The sequence below is a fragment of the Macaca fascicularis genome, chromosome 17, assembly GCF_037993035.2.
Source record: "Macaca fascicularis isolate 582-1 chromosome 17, T2T-MFA8v1.1".
Lineage (NCBI taxonomy): Eukaryota > Metazoa > Chordata > Mammalia > Primates > Cercopithecidae > Macaca > Macaca fascicularis.
The window spans coordinates 92,131,087-92,146,014 of NC_088391.1; the positions used below are offsets into that span (position 1 = coordinate 92,131,087).

General features: G+C 38.7%; 1 protein-coding gene across 2 annotated transcripts in view; it reads right to left on the reverse strand.

Annotated features, from left to right (window-relative positions):
• Positions 1 to 14,928, reverse strand: part of NALCN (sodium leak channel, non-selective) — a 349,771-nt gene that overhangs the window by 200,040 nt on the left and 134,803 nt on the right. For both annotated transcript variants that reach the window (XM_065533451.2, XM_015439488.4), the window contains exon 11: positions 4,585 to 4,716. In XM_065533451.2, the coding sequence (XP_065389523.1) occupies positions 4,585 to 4,716 (132 nt within the window). The remainder of the gene's footprint in view (positions 1 to 4,584; positions 4,717 to 14,928) is intronic.

Sequence of the window (14,928 nt, forward strand, 5' to 3'; positions counted from 1 at the left end):
TGTAAATAAAATTTTATTGGAAAACAACCATTCTGAGACCACACTCACTTTTGTACAATTGCAGAGTTGAGTAGTTGAGACAGAGAGAGGGTGGTCTACAAAAGGCAAAATGTTTACTATCTGGGTCTGCAGGAGTTTGCCGACCCCTGGCTTAAACTCAAGCCATTTTTATAAACCTTATAAAAATAGAATATATTATGAAAAAGTAAGCTTAATTAAATTGACTTTTTCACACTCATTGGAAACAAATAACTTTGTCTCATGTATAAGTTTCTAATACAAAGAGAAATGGCAATGTAATTTTAATTAAAACCAAACATACTTGGGGAAAGCCAGACACACAAAATAAAAAACAGAGTGAAAAGGCCAGGAGTGGTGGCTCATGCCTGTAATTCCAGCACTCTGGAAGGCTGAGATGGGTGGATCACTCGAGCCTAGGAGTTCAAGCCTGACCAATATGGCGAAACCCCATCTCTACTAAAAATATAAAAATTAGCTGGGTGTGCCTGTTATCCCAGCCACTTGAGAGGCTGAGGCAAAAGAACCACTGGAACTCAGGAGGCAGAGGTCACAGTGAGCCGAGATGGTGCCACTACACTCCAGCCTGAGTGACAGGGTGGGACTGTCTCAAAAAAAAAAAAAGAAGAGGAGGAGGAAGAAGAAGAAGAAGAAGAAGAAGAAGAAGAAGAAGAAGAAGAAGAAGAAGAAGAAGAGGAGGAGGAGGAGGAGGAGGAGGAGGAGGATGAGGGGGAGAAGAAGGGGGAGGGGAAGGGGAGGGGGAGGGCGGGAGGGGGAGGGGGAGGAAGAGGAAGGAAGAAGAAGAAGAACAAGAAGAAGGAGAAGGAGGAGGAGGAGGAGGAAGAAGAAGAAGAAGAGGAGGAGGAGGAGGAAGAAGGAGGAAACAACAAAAAAACCACCAAAACCCCCAAAACCTAGAGTGGAACAAATTCAGAATGCTTAAGTAGTTCAAGAATAAACTGATGGGGTCTATCTGGTTGTTTAAGTGAACAAAACCACCACTACCTAGTTTATTTATTTATTTATTTTTTCCAGGATTTCAAAGAGTTAGTTGTTAGCTGGTTAACTGATTTGCCACTTTGTTAAGAATGAATGACATATAAAAAGCTGCATTCACGTAAACCAGTGTGATAAATTTGGGAATAAGCATACCCCCGTGAAACTATTACCATCAATGCCATTGACATATCCACCACCGCTCAAAGTTTCCTCCCACCCCTTTTCTTCTTATTATTGTCAGGGACAACAATTATTGGACACACAATATAAACTGAATTCTACCATCCAGTCCTGTCTGTCTGTTGTTGGGGTTGTTTTTAGTTTTAATATTATATAAAAGAGAAAAAGACAAGGATTTACCAACTACTCCTAGACTCTACAATACACTTGAATAATAACCAGTCAACTCTACAGTATTCAATTATTTGACATTTTGTTGGAATTTCTTATAGTATGAGGATAAATCATCTACCATACATAAATACATTAGGAAAGGATCAATTTTGTATGTGAAAATGTTAGGTAAAATTTACTAAAGAATTCCATCCCTTGCTGTTGCCAGTGTGGAGGGCCTCTTCACTTATGCTCCAGGATTGGTTTAGTGTGACCACCTGCCTACCCTGGGCTAGATCACAAAAGCAATGTTATCGTAATCTCTAATGTCAGGATTCCCTCAGGAGCAGATGCAGATTCCTCCTCCCAGAGAGATTAGCATAATTGTAATCTCTTGTGGTCATTTTTGCTTTTGTTCCCTGGCATTTTTGTCAGCAGCTCTTTACCTACTGGTGCCATTACTCTTGTATCATTCTTCCATCTCATCGATCTTCCCACCTCTCCCTCCTCAGAGCCTTGAAGTAATCTTTGAGTCTCTTCTATGTTAAATAATTTCCTCTACATTCTCAGTCTTTGTTCCCAGAATCTACTTTCTGTCTGTGCCTCAACTGATTCTCTCCCAAATGCATGAGTTGCCCCTGCAGCCCTTTCCAGCCCTTTCTAGTAGAATATGTGGACAAGGAAGATGTGCCCCAACCATTACTCCTTGATACTCCTTTGCAATGTATTCCATGAGGTTAAAACATATCTCATGGAATGTATGAATTCACCAACAGAAGGAAAGAAGGCACCCACTCTCCCTGTGTTGCCTTCTGTCCTTCTGTCAATCTGTTCATCAGTCACTTGCTCATTCCCCGTGACTTTGCTCCCTGACTCCACTCTTCTCTCCAAGAACTGGCCTCGCTCTGAGTGACTTCAGTGTCCATGTCAAGACTCAGCCAGTGCCTTAGCTTCAATAGTCCTTTCCATTTCTTCCTTGACTCCATCAATGTGTTTAAGTCACTGACATCCATGTGACACCCTAGATTTTGTATTTCATTACTCAGAATTATTACGGAATGGTAAAATCCTGGACTCCACTCTCTGATCACAACCTTTTCTAGTTCTATTATTCCATCACTTCGGTGGTACCTGTTCTTTAACCATATAGAGACCATTGATCCTTCACCTTCACTCCTCCAGTCCACATCCAACAGAGACCACAGGGCCATCATTGCCATCATTGCCAGCAATCCATCTTTTCCCCTTGTTTCTCAGTTCCCCCAGCCTGAAAAAAAACCCCTAAAGCTGGATTGATTTAAATGTTGCTTTTCCCTCTTCTTATACAGGGCTAAAAAGTTGCAGATCTGTCTTGGTGTCACTATAAATTTGGAGTCCTAAATGGATCTTTAATATTGCATTTGCTGTATTGTTAATTTTTTGCCTATCCCCAGGCACCTCTTCTCTCTCCCCTTTCTTCCTCAGCTTTCCACTGCATTATCTTATTATCTGGCCAGATGCAGACCTTGCTTCTGACTTCCTGGGAAAAAAAGAAATAACTTGATGAGGCTTCCTTCATTGTTCTTTCCGTGTGTTAGAAATTTACCTGCAAATATTAGTATCAGTCCAGGTGTCTCTCTGCTTTTTTTTTTTTTTTTTTTTTTTTTTTGAGATGGAGTCTCACTCTGTTGCCCGGGCTGGAATTCAGTGGTGTGATATCGGCTCACTGCAACCACCGCCTCCCAGGTTCAAGTGATTCTCCTGCCTCAGCCTCCAGAGTAGCTGGGATTACAGGCGCCTGACACTACATGTGGCTCATTTTTTGTATTTTTAGTAGAGACTGGGTTTCACCATGTTGGCCAGACTGGTCCCGAACTCCTGACCTTGTGATCCGTCCGCCTAGCCTCCCAAAGTGCTGGGATTACAGGCGTGAGCCACCATACCTGACCTTCTCTCTGCTTTTAATGACAATCCATTCATTGTGTGCTTGATTTTCAGCAAAATTATACCTATTTTTCAGAGGCTGGGCTGGATATAATTTCTTCATCAGCCCCTGTCATTAGTTCTCCATAGCACAAAACTCTTATGGTTTACTTTTTTTTTTTTTTTTTTTTGCTAGATTGTAAGCTCCATATACCAGGTAGCTATTGGGCCAATGTTGCATCACAGAGACTGTAGTCCAGTGAAAGTTTTTTGTTTCAGGAGATACACTTCCATGAAGAGGAGAACTCAGAAGTGACTACTTACAAGTTTCTTGATATCCACATAGATGTCTACACTCAATAGGTACATGCAATCAATTCTTTTTCAGAAAAGTTTGTGTGTGGGTAGACTAAACTTTTATTAACCAAATATGTTTTTAAATGTACTGAGAGAATTCTAGGAATCTAATAACACTTAATTATGTGACAAATTGATTTTTTTATGTGAAAAATGCTTTGGTAATATGAAATAATCAAATTGTGACTTTTCTGCTTTTTCAGTTTACTTTTTCATAGGTTGGATTTATTGAAGCATCGTACAACTGTATATGTATACCTCACTCACATGATGAATGGGTTTCTATGTTGTCAATCAATTTTTTCATAAATATGTAACCATTGAATTCTGAGATATAGTTTAGGTAACTTTTTACATTGAAAAAAACAAAGATCTTGGAAAATTATTAAAATGTTTTATTATAAATGCAAAATGCTTATTGAAAGAAATAAAAATTAAAATATTTTAAGAATCAGGTATTAACTAAATTACTTTATCAATAGAAAGTACTATTCCAAAACTCTAATATGATATGTAGAGTGCTAGGGAGATGCTTACTTATTTAATCATGAAACCTACCTTTAATTGATGTCTTTAATGTAGGTTGTAACACCCATTTCTAGAGCAGTAATTATCAATATCATCTCTCTATATTTCCTTCCAGCCCCCTTCTAGGTGTTGTTAAGCTGACCTACTTGTTTATGATCTTCTGAATCTGTGCCTGCTTGTACTTAGCAGAAAACAAACTAATGTAAGCTGAGAAGGGGAGAGATAATAAGAGGTGGATAGGAAAACAGCAAGATCCTAGAGAAAGGCCCAGGGAAAAAGGGTTACCACACCATGACCAGAGGAACCACTTAAGAAGCAGACAATGATTCAGCTTTGGTGAAAGTGAAGTAATGAGCAGGCTACACTTCCCTTTCGCATCTCTAAGAGGCACCGTCCGCGCTTGGCCTGCTCGCTGCCCAGCGATCTTCCCGGCGCAGAGCTGCTTACCTCCGCCAGGTAGAACTCGTCGTACTGCCTCCTGAAGTTCTCTCCTTTGTAGTAGTTGCTAGCTGCCACGATCACGTCGACGGTCACCATGCTCAGGATGAACATGTGGAAAACCGATGATCGCATCATTTTCTGAGGGGGCAAAACAGACAGACTCTTAACAAAGAAATAAACCTCATGATTAAATGTAACGGACGGGCCTAGGCCTTGGCTGACGGCACCTTGGTGATGTGCTGCTCTGCAAAACAGAGCCTCCAAGATAAAGCCATCCATGTCCCGTACTGCTGAACTGGGCGGGCAATAGAACCTTCCTTTCAGGCAGCTACACAATGACTAGGAAGATGGTTTCAGAGACTTTTGACTAAACATGGAAAATATGTATCACTTAATTTGTGTATAGCTTGCATCTTAATTTTTTAATCGGTTGATTGGGTAGTATTTATCCTTAATTCTGACTGTATGGATAAATGGCTTTTAAAAAGCTAGTAACACAAAACAAGTATTACTTTATTCTGTGTTAAGGGAGAATACTGTAGATAAAAACATTTTAGAGATGATTATTATACAACAGGAGAAATAGGAGAAACCTAAGATTTGTTTTTTTACTTATTACTTCCAAAAATATTTGTTGAAAATTTTACTACAACTTCTAGTAACTGACATCTACATTGTACTTGCTATGTACTTGGAGTTTTTCTAGGTGCTTTACATAAATTAACTCATAACAGCCCTTGGAACCTATTCTAATAAGGAAACTGACGTTCAAAGAGGCTAAATAACTTTCCCACTGTCACACAGGGATTGAAGATGGACTCAATACTGGAACCCAAGTCTGGTCCAAGTCTGTCTACTGCCTACATTAAGATAGAGATAATTAAACATTAAAAACTAATGAGTATTATTATAAAGGTTATCATATATTAAATGGCTACTATGTTCCAGGCCATATTATTCACATTAAAATATTTGTGGGTACACAGTAAGTATGTGTATGTATGTATATATATATATATATTTTTTTTTTATGGAGTACATAAGATGTTTTGATACAGACATGCAATGTGGAACAAGCACATCATGGAGAATGATGTATCCTTTGAGTTACAAACAATTACATTACACTCTTTAAGTTATTTTAAAATGTACAATTATTATTATTGACTGCAGTCACCCTATTGTGCTATCAAATAGTAGGTCTTGTTTATTCTTTCTATTTTTTTTTGTTCCCATTAAACATCCCTACTTCCCCCCGGCCCCCCAGTACCCATCCCAGCCTCTGGCAACCATCCTCTACTCTCTATGTCCATGAGTTTGATGACGTTGATTTTGTGATCCCAGAAATAAGTGAGAACATGTGATGTGTGTCTTTCTGTGCCTGGCTTACTTCGCTTAACATAATGATCTCCAGTTCCATCCATGCTGTTACAAATGACTGGATCTCGTTCTTTATTATGGTTGAATAGTACTCCATTATGCATATGTACTGTATTTTCTTTATCCATTCATCTGTTGATGGACACTTAGGTTGCTTCCAAATCTTGGCTATTGTAAACAGTGTTGCAGCAAACATGGGAGTGAAGATTTCTCTTAGATATACTTATTTCCTTTCTTTTGGGTGTATGCCCAGCAGTGGGATTGTGAAATTACAGCAGCCCAATTTTTAGTTTTTTGAGGAACCTTCAAACTGTTCTCCATAGTGGTTGTGCTAATTTACATTCCCACCAACAGCGTACAAGGGTTCCCTTTTCTCTGCATCCTCACCAGTATTTATTATTGCCCGACTTGTGAATATAAACCATTTTAACTGGGGTGACACGATGTCTTATTGTAGTTTTCATTTGCATTTCTCTGATGATCAGTGATGTTGATCACCTTTTCATATGCCTGTTTGTGTCATTTGCATGTCTTCTTTTGAGAAATGTCTGTTCAAATCTTTTGCCCATCTTTTGATCAGATTATTAGATTTTTCCTATAGAGTTGTTTGAGGTCCTTATATATTCTGGTTATTAATACTTTGTCAGAGCGGTAATTTGCAAATATTTTCTTGAATTCTGTGTGTTGTCTCTTCACTTGGTTTTAATTGTATTTTTTGCTGTGCAGAAGCTTTGTAACTCGATGTAATCCCATTTGTCCATTTTTGCTTTGGTTGCCTGCGCTTATGGGGGTATTGCTCATAAAATCCTTGCCCAGTCCAATATCCTGGAGATTTTCCCCAATGTTTTCTAATAGTAATTTCATAGTTTGAGGTCTTAGCTTTAAGCCTTTAATCCATTTTGATTTGATTGACAGAGATAGGGGTTTAGTTTCATTCTTCTGCATACGGATGTCCAGGACCATTTTTTGAAGAAACTGTCTTTTCCCCAGTGTATGTTCTTGGCATCTTTGTTAAAAAGGAGTTCACTGTAGGTGTGTGGATTTCTTTCTGGGTTCTCTCTTCTGTTACATTGGTCTCTGTGTCTGTTTTTACGGTGGTACTATGGCGTTTTGGTTACTATAGCTTTGAATTATAAATTGAAGTCAGGTCATGATTCCCCCAGCTTTGTTCATTTTGCTTAGGATAGCTTTGGCTCTTCTGTGGTTTCAAATAATTTTAGAATTTTTTTCTATTTCTGTGAAGAATATCATTGGTATTTTGATAAGTATTTAATTGCATCTGTAGACTGCTTTGGGTAGTATGAACATTTTAACAATATTGATTCTTCCAATCCATGAACATGGAATATTTTTCCATTTTTGGTGTCCTCTTCGATTTCTTTTATCACTGTTTTATAGTGTTCATTACAGAGATCTTTCAATTTTTTTGTTAATTGCAATGAATTTTATTTTATTTGTAGTTACCGTAAATGGGATTACTTTCTTGATTTCTTTTTAACATTGTTTGCTGTTAGCTTATAGAAATGCTACTAATTTTTGTATGTTGATTTTGTATCCTGCAACATTACTGAATTTGTTCATCAGTTCTAATAGTTTCCTCGTGGAGACTTTAGGTTTTTCCAAATGTAAGATCGTGTCATCTGCAAACAAGGATAATTTGACTTCTTCCTTTCCAGTTTGGATGCCCTTTATATCTTTCTCTTGTCCTATTTTTCTAGCTGGGACTTCCAGTACTATGTTGAATAACAGAGGTGATAGTGGGCATCCTTGTCATGTTCCAGATATTAGAGGGAAGGCTTTCAGTTTTTCCCCATTCAGTATGATACTAGCTGTGGGTCTGTCATATACGGCTTTTATTATGTTGACATATGTTTTTTCTATCCCTAGTTTTGTTGACGGGTTTTACCATGAAGAGATGTAGAATTTTGCCAAATGCTTTTTCAGTATGAATTGAAATGATCATATAGTTTTTATCCTTCATTCTGTTGATAGGCTGTATCACATAGATTTATTTCCATATGCTGAATCATCGTTGTATCCCAGGGATAAATCCCACTTGGTCACAATCCATATTATTCATATTTTATTTGTTTTATCTACTTTAATATCCACCATAGCTCTGTATGGTGAGATATATTAGTCACATTTCACACAGTTCAGAAAGACTAAGTCATTTTTCCAAGTTCACACAGCAAGTACACAACAGAATCAGGCTCTTACCCTAGTCTATTTAAAGTCCATTCTGGGGCCCACTGCCCACTGTGGGGTAGAGAATACTTACACGGAGAGAGTGGAGGCTGAAAGCCCTGGGCAGCAGAAAGAGGAGAGAGAAGCAGACCTATGGGAAGGAAGTGAGTGCAAACAACACACCGCTGAGCCACATCTGCCCAGGGACTAGTGCCACCACACATCCTCTTTCTGAGGTTTCATTTCTTCTGGGTATTTATGAACATATGGCCTTACTATCTGATCTGACCTGAGAATCCTTTAGTCCTTGCAACTCAAAGAGCCTAGCTAAAGTACAGCCTTAAAATAGGTTAAGAGAACAAGAACTGCCTCCTCTGAGCACTGCCAATGTCTCTATGACTCTATGTATGTGTTTCATGGAGTCGTCCTTATCCTACAGCATGGGCTCTGGGCCAAACTGCCTGAAGCTGAGACTCCACCACTTACTGGCACTGTGGCCTCAGGGAAGTTACTTAAACCTCTGTTTTCTCATTGATAAAGTGGAGAAAATAGTACCTACTCCAAAGAGTTGTTACTAATTTTAAATGAGTCAGTATTTGTAAAGGGCTTAGAATGGTGATTACACTTACAAATATTCTACAAAGGTTTACAGAAAAAAGGAATGCAATTTCGTGAATCAAGCATTTTTTCTGTTCAGGAATGAGAAATTAATTACCCGAGGTCGAAGAATTAATTATGTGGCATATCAAAGCCCAGAATCTAGTGAGGTAAGAAACATTGACAAGGATCTAATAATTTGAGGCATGCCATTGACATTGGGAAAGTAGATTTTTATTAAGGCTTCCTGTCACTGTGGCTATTGATGCATATTCATTTGCCTTTGACTTTATTTTACAGGTAATACAAAATCAAATTCTAGAGCTGCCAATCAACATGTTTATATGCACATCAATTTACTTGCAGGAATGATTGACCTTCATAACACAGATAGGCAAATTATTATCTGGCATGTTTCTATGTGCATTAAAATTTTTATTGTTATTTAGTCTTTCTTGCATTGTGAGAGTTAAATTCCATAACTATTATTCCTTTTCTATACTCCTTTCAGCATAATGTTCTATTAAAAACATTTCTGCTGATTTCCATTTCATCTGCATGGCAGAAAAGCCACAACTTTCTTTTTCTATTTTCCTTAACTGTGGATTTATGTCTTAAGTAAACTATTATTACTAAAAGATCCAAACAAAGCTTTTAGCCATGGCTGTCAAGAAACTTTTAAATTGGTTTTGTAACTGTCACAGCTTCACTTTGGTGCTGTCATTATAATTAGGTTGTTTTTTGTCTGAATGTCTACGTGTCCCTGTTGGTTCAGAGTTATTAAAATAATCACTTACAATGGATTTTGATACACTATAATCACCATTATTTAGCTGACTTTCTCCAAAGCAGTAACTTTCAAATATTAAATAAGAATTAAGGTGATAAATATGTGCAGTACCTACATTTAAATATTAAAATCAGTAACTCCAGCTTTAAAGTTAGAGCTAGTGGCATGGCCCACTTCAACTCAATTCAATTCAGCCAGTGCTTGAAACTGGGTGTCAGTTTCTTTAATGTAAAAAGGCTGATGACATTACATTTAGATTTATGCTCGTATATACAGGAAAGTCCAAATTGGTACTTTTCAATTTTTTATTTTCTAATAAAAAATAATATAAAGGAAAATGTTAAAGTTGAGTCAGTGCCACAAAATATTACGTGACTTGAAGTCTTCACAATTGCATTATTTAATATGGATGCATGACGTATCCCTCTACCTATCTGTGTAGACAGATGAACACATACATCTCTAATATGTGTGTATGTGTGTACATATGTGTATTCACATATGTGTGTGCATATTCTTTTTTACTTGTATATTTTAATATAAGGTCCTTCAGACTACATACACATTCAATTTTTTAAAGTTTCTTTTAATTGCAACGTCATTTTGGTTTACATTTTTTAAAAGCAGAGGAGTTTTGGATATGTTTTTAGATTGGCTTTGATCCAAGAATTACTTATCTGTGTATATGACAGTTGGAATTTTCAAAATACAAAGAATCTGTACTAGATTAATTCCCAAGGCAGCATTATCTGTCAGGAATGCTTTAGAACATTGTTACTCAAAGTGTGGTCCCTGGACCAGGAGCATCCTGGAAGCTTATTAAGAATGCAGGATCAGGCCGGGCACGTTGGCTCAAACCTGTAATCGCAGCACTTTGGGAGGTCAAGACGGGCGGATTGCGAGGTCAGGAGATCGAGATCATCCTGGCTAACACGGTGAAACCCCGTTTCTACTAAAAAAAATACCAAAAGCTAGCCGGGCGAGGTGGCGGGCGCCTGTAGTCCAGCTACTCGGGAGGCTGAGGCAGGAGAATGGTGTAAACTCGGGAGGTGGAGCTTGCAGTGAGCTGAGATCCGGCCACTGCACTCCAGCCTGGGCGACAGAGCAAGACACCATCTCAAAAAAAAAAAAAAAAAAAAAAAAAAAAAAAAAAAAAAGAATGCAGGATCTCAGGCCCCATTACAGGCCTGCTGAATCGGAATCTGTATCTTTAACGTGATTCCCGGGTGATATGTGGGCACATTGAATTTTTAGAAGCACTACCGTAGAGGATACTCCTTAATAGCAGGCTGTACTGGGTGATCTATAAGATTATTTACAGCTTCAAAGTTTCATGATTCTAAAAGTCTATAATGACTAGAACAGAATACCACAGATACTGGCTGGAATGTAATACGTTGGACTACACCAACACAAAAATGGCCGCTGACTTTGTCCCCCGTACCCCAACTCCATGGTCAAAAATCAACGAAATCCATTTGGCTTCATAAAAACAAAAGCATGTGTTAGTTTTGCAACCATTTGGAGGCATTATAAAGACACCATACAGACTCTCACAAAGTTAAGAAACGCAAATACAGGTGGCCTCTAGGAGGTGAAAAAGGCAAGGAAGTCATTTCTTCCCCAGAGTCTCCAAAAGCAATGCAACCTTGCTGATACCTTGTGTTTAGCCTAATGAAGTCCATTTGGACTTCTAACTGCAGAGTTCTAAGAGAATACATGTGTGTGGTTTTAAGTCACGGAATTTGTGGTTATTTGTTACAGCAGCAACAGGAAACTAACAACGATTTTGACAGACACCAGCTCAAATCGTCCTGTATACCAGCTCAAATCACCTTCTATGAAACATGATTGTATAAAAGTGCCCAGGGCTACAAAATGGTACCTAACCATAGGGTTCCATGCAAGGTGACTTGACGGTGAGGGATCTCTGTAACGTTGACAGCTACAGATATAAAACTCATAATAGCAACCAACGCTTTCATCTTGCTTTGTGTCAGAAAGTGTCATGAGACAATGAGTCTGGAACAACGGGACTGAGTCCAACCTCCAGCAGAAGAACAAAAAAGGTCACTTTTTCCCACATTGATTCTGAGTCCTGCCGTGAAAGCAACCCCCCCAGGAGACTGTGGAAGTTTAAGCCAAACATGGGGAGGGCTCCTCATGCAATTAAAATGGACACCAACAGGATAGATTATTGAAAGAAGAGCTACTGTTTTCTGGAGTGCTTGGTTTGTGCCAAGATTCATTCTAAGCATGTTGCTTGCTCATGTAATAACATCTTTAATCCTCAGCAACTCTGTGAGGTAGATACTTTTGCATCCCCCTTTACATATGGAGAAACAGGCTCAGAAAGTCTAAGTAGATTTCTAGGCCCACAGAGATAGAAACATCTTAGACATTTTGAGCCTAAACCAGGTAGTCTCTTGCCTTGTATCAGGCAGTCAAAATTCATTGGTCAACATCGCTCTATATATTAAAAAAGAGTGACAGCAGCTTCCTCACCAAGTATTTGTGGTTGGACAGAAGGTATAAGTACATGAACCCTAAATCTGAAAGCTGAAGACAATCTGTTCTTCACAGAAATATTTAAGATTGCCATGGTTAATGGAATGTCAATTTGGAAGACAGGACGAGCTGAGTTTAAATCTTGTCTCTGTGCAGGATTTAACCTCTCTATGACTCAGTTTTCTCATAGAGGAAATGAGTATGATGACATCTACATCTTTTGGCTGTAAAATGAAAATAAGTGAGTTTAGTGTAGAGTCTAGCCTGTAGTGGACACAGTGTGCTCTGTAACTCTCATATTTCAGTCTTGGAAAACACTATAAGGATTTAAAAGTAGAGATGCAGTCAGTTGCTTACAGGGAAGGTCTGAAGGTGTAACATGAGAAATCAGGTGGAAGAGATCTTGAAACAGACCGTGAAAATTTATAAACTTTCAAAATGATCTAAAGCTATCCTATTTTGTGGTATAAATGCTCAAGGACTTCATAAAAGCTCTTTCTATTAAATTTCTCCAGGATTTTTCCTATGAAACAATAACTTAAAGATTCTGAAGACTGTAGACAAAGAGACAAAATAGTGGTCTTAGAGGTTGCAATAAATATAAATTAGGATAATTAATAGTACAGCTCAGAAATAAAATTTGTCTTTAAATTGCTACTTGAGTGAGTAAAATAACTCACCTTAGTAAAACCAAGTCTCCGCCACTGAATACTGCATCAGCCATGTACTAAAAGTTGTTTTAATTGGATTTCAAAATAAACGTATTTGGAGAACAATGCAATTACACGATGAAATTCTCAGAAACCATCCTGCATATGAGCCATGAACATAAGAACAAGGACACAATGTAAAAGACCAAATGCATAAAACCTAAAATAAATCTCCCATTTGCAAGTGGGACATCTTTTGCTTCCCTTATTTAGAACACATCTGGATATTCATTACTTCTACTATCAATATACACAATTATTCTGTCTAATACAAAGAATTTATATTAAAAAGGTAACACTTACATCAACACTGAAAACGGAACCAGTGGATGTCCTTAAGACTGCCTTTCCCATCTGTCTGTTCCTGATGTGTCTTTAGAGAGTCAGGACAGAAGGGAATCCACAAGTCAATCTCCACAAAGGTACCAAGAGCGTATGATATCGGTGGACACCCTGCCAGCTGCCACGCCCTATCAGTGGCTGGCTCTCTTTCTTGGAATGAAGAGCCAAGTAAGGGAATCCTGAACAGACCCTTTATCTCTAGGCCATGTGAGTATAGCTTTCACTCTACTCTGTAAGAGTAAAGTTAGATGTCAAATTACAAATCAACAAACAAATGTGGATGTTATTTTTTTCAATCACCAGCTCCTCTGGACTTTACAACACAAACTAGATTTTAACAAGAAGGAAAAATGCACCACCAATGGCTGGTGTGAAAGAAATCACCGCTAAGCAGGATCGATTATGACGCCAAGCCAGTGATTTTCAAATTCCTCTTAGCCTGTGTGAAAAAATCCAGTGGCCTCCAATTGAATTCGCCTCCCTGTGTCCACACATCCTTGGTAGTATCCTCCACACTGACTCCAGACTCAGCCCTGTGATTTGTTTTGGTCAGTGAGACGGTAGCAAAGGTGAGGTAAGCAGAGACTTGGAAAATACTTGTGTGCCAGAACTTACTCTTGCTGCTCTTGGAACCCCAAGCGACCACATCAACCCTGCAGCCTAGCCTGTTTCATGGTGGCCAGGTGGTCATGGGCCCTCCCATTCTCTTCATTTCAATTAATGGTGAGCCACACCCAAAATCAGAGATGCCAGCTGATGAGTGGCTGACCGCAGAGGCAGGCGTGAGCTTAGATGTAGTCAGCTGAGATTGGCTCAGACTAGCAGGGCTGTTCAACTGATCCACAAATTCATGAGCAAAAGTTAGTGTCTGTCCAGGCCATTAAGTTTTAGGGTGCCTTGTTGTTTAGCAAAAGCTATTATACCTACCAAGCTGGTTTCCTCTTCCTGCTATATAGCTCATGTACATCACTCAGCTTATTATTACTAAAGTGGAGCAATGTGATTGGTTCTCACCACCAGAACAGAAATGGAAGTGATGCATCACTTTGGATGTGTTGCTTTGAGAAAGGGTTGTGCCTTCTCAAAACTCTCCCTCTCTCTTCCCCTCTACAGTGATGTTGGAAAATAGGTTCTTTGGATGGAGGCATCAAAAATTCCACTTTTTGCAAACAAAATTTTGCAACGTGTTTACATAGACATGTATGACATGTATGTATGTATATGCCATCTCTGACTGAAGTGGGAGTGTAGCTTTCCCCAGCTGTGGTGTGCTGGAGCTGCAATCGCGTCTCTCTCCACCTTCATGTTTACTGATGTCATGTTGGTGACTTGAAATTGGCCATGGTGGGAGCATTAACATCATGGAAAGCAGCAAATGCTAACAGTCAGGACTCCTGGACTTCAACTTGATTGTTCACCACTCATCTCCCCCAGCTCTTATGGCATCTCTGAGTCTGCTGTAGGGTATTTGAAAACTCATACATTGGTCATAAATAATAACCCTTGTGGGAAGGGGAAACTATTTTATGGGCTTTTCTAAGGTGTTTCGCTTTGTTACTCTAGTCTGGGTCATATATATTATATATAGTCCTTTTCTGCTGTTTAGAGACTCCTTATGAATCACAATGCCATGGCAGTCACATAACTATGATGCCTTTCTAAGAACTAGGAGCACACAAAAGCCATTTCTGGGCATTGGGATACTGTCACTAAGACTACAGAGATCTGAATATATCAGTTAAAGTAAGAAATATTTAAAATAGAACTTTTCCTATATCCTGTCCAATAAAATCATCTGTCTTGAACTGATTTAAAATACGGGAAATTGTCTTTATG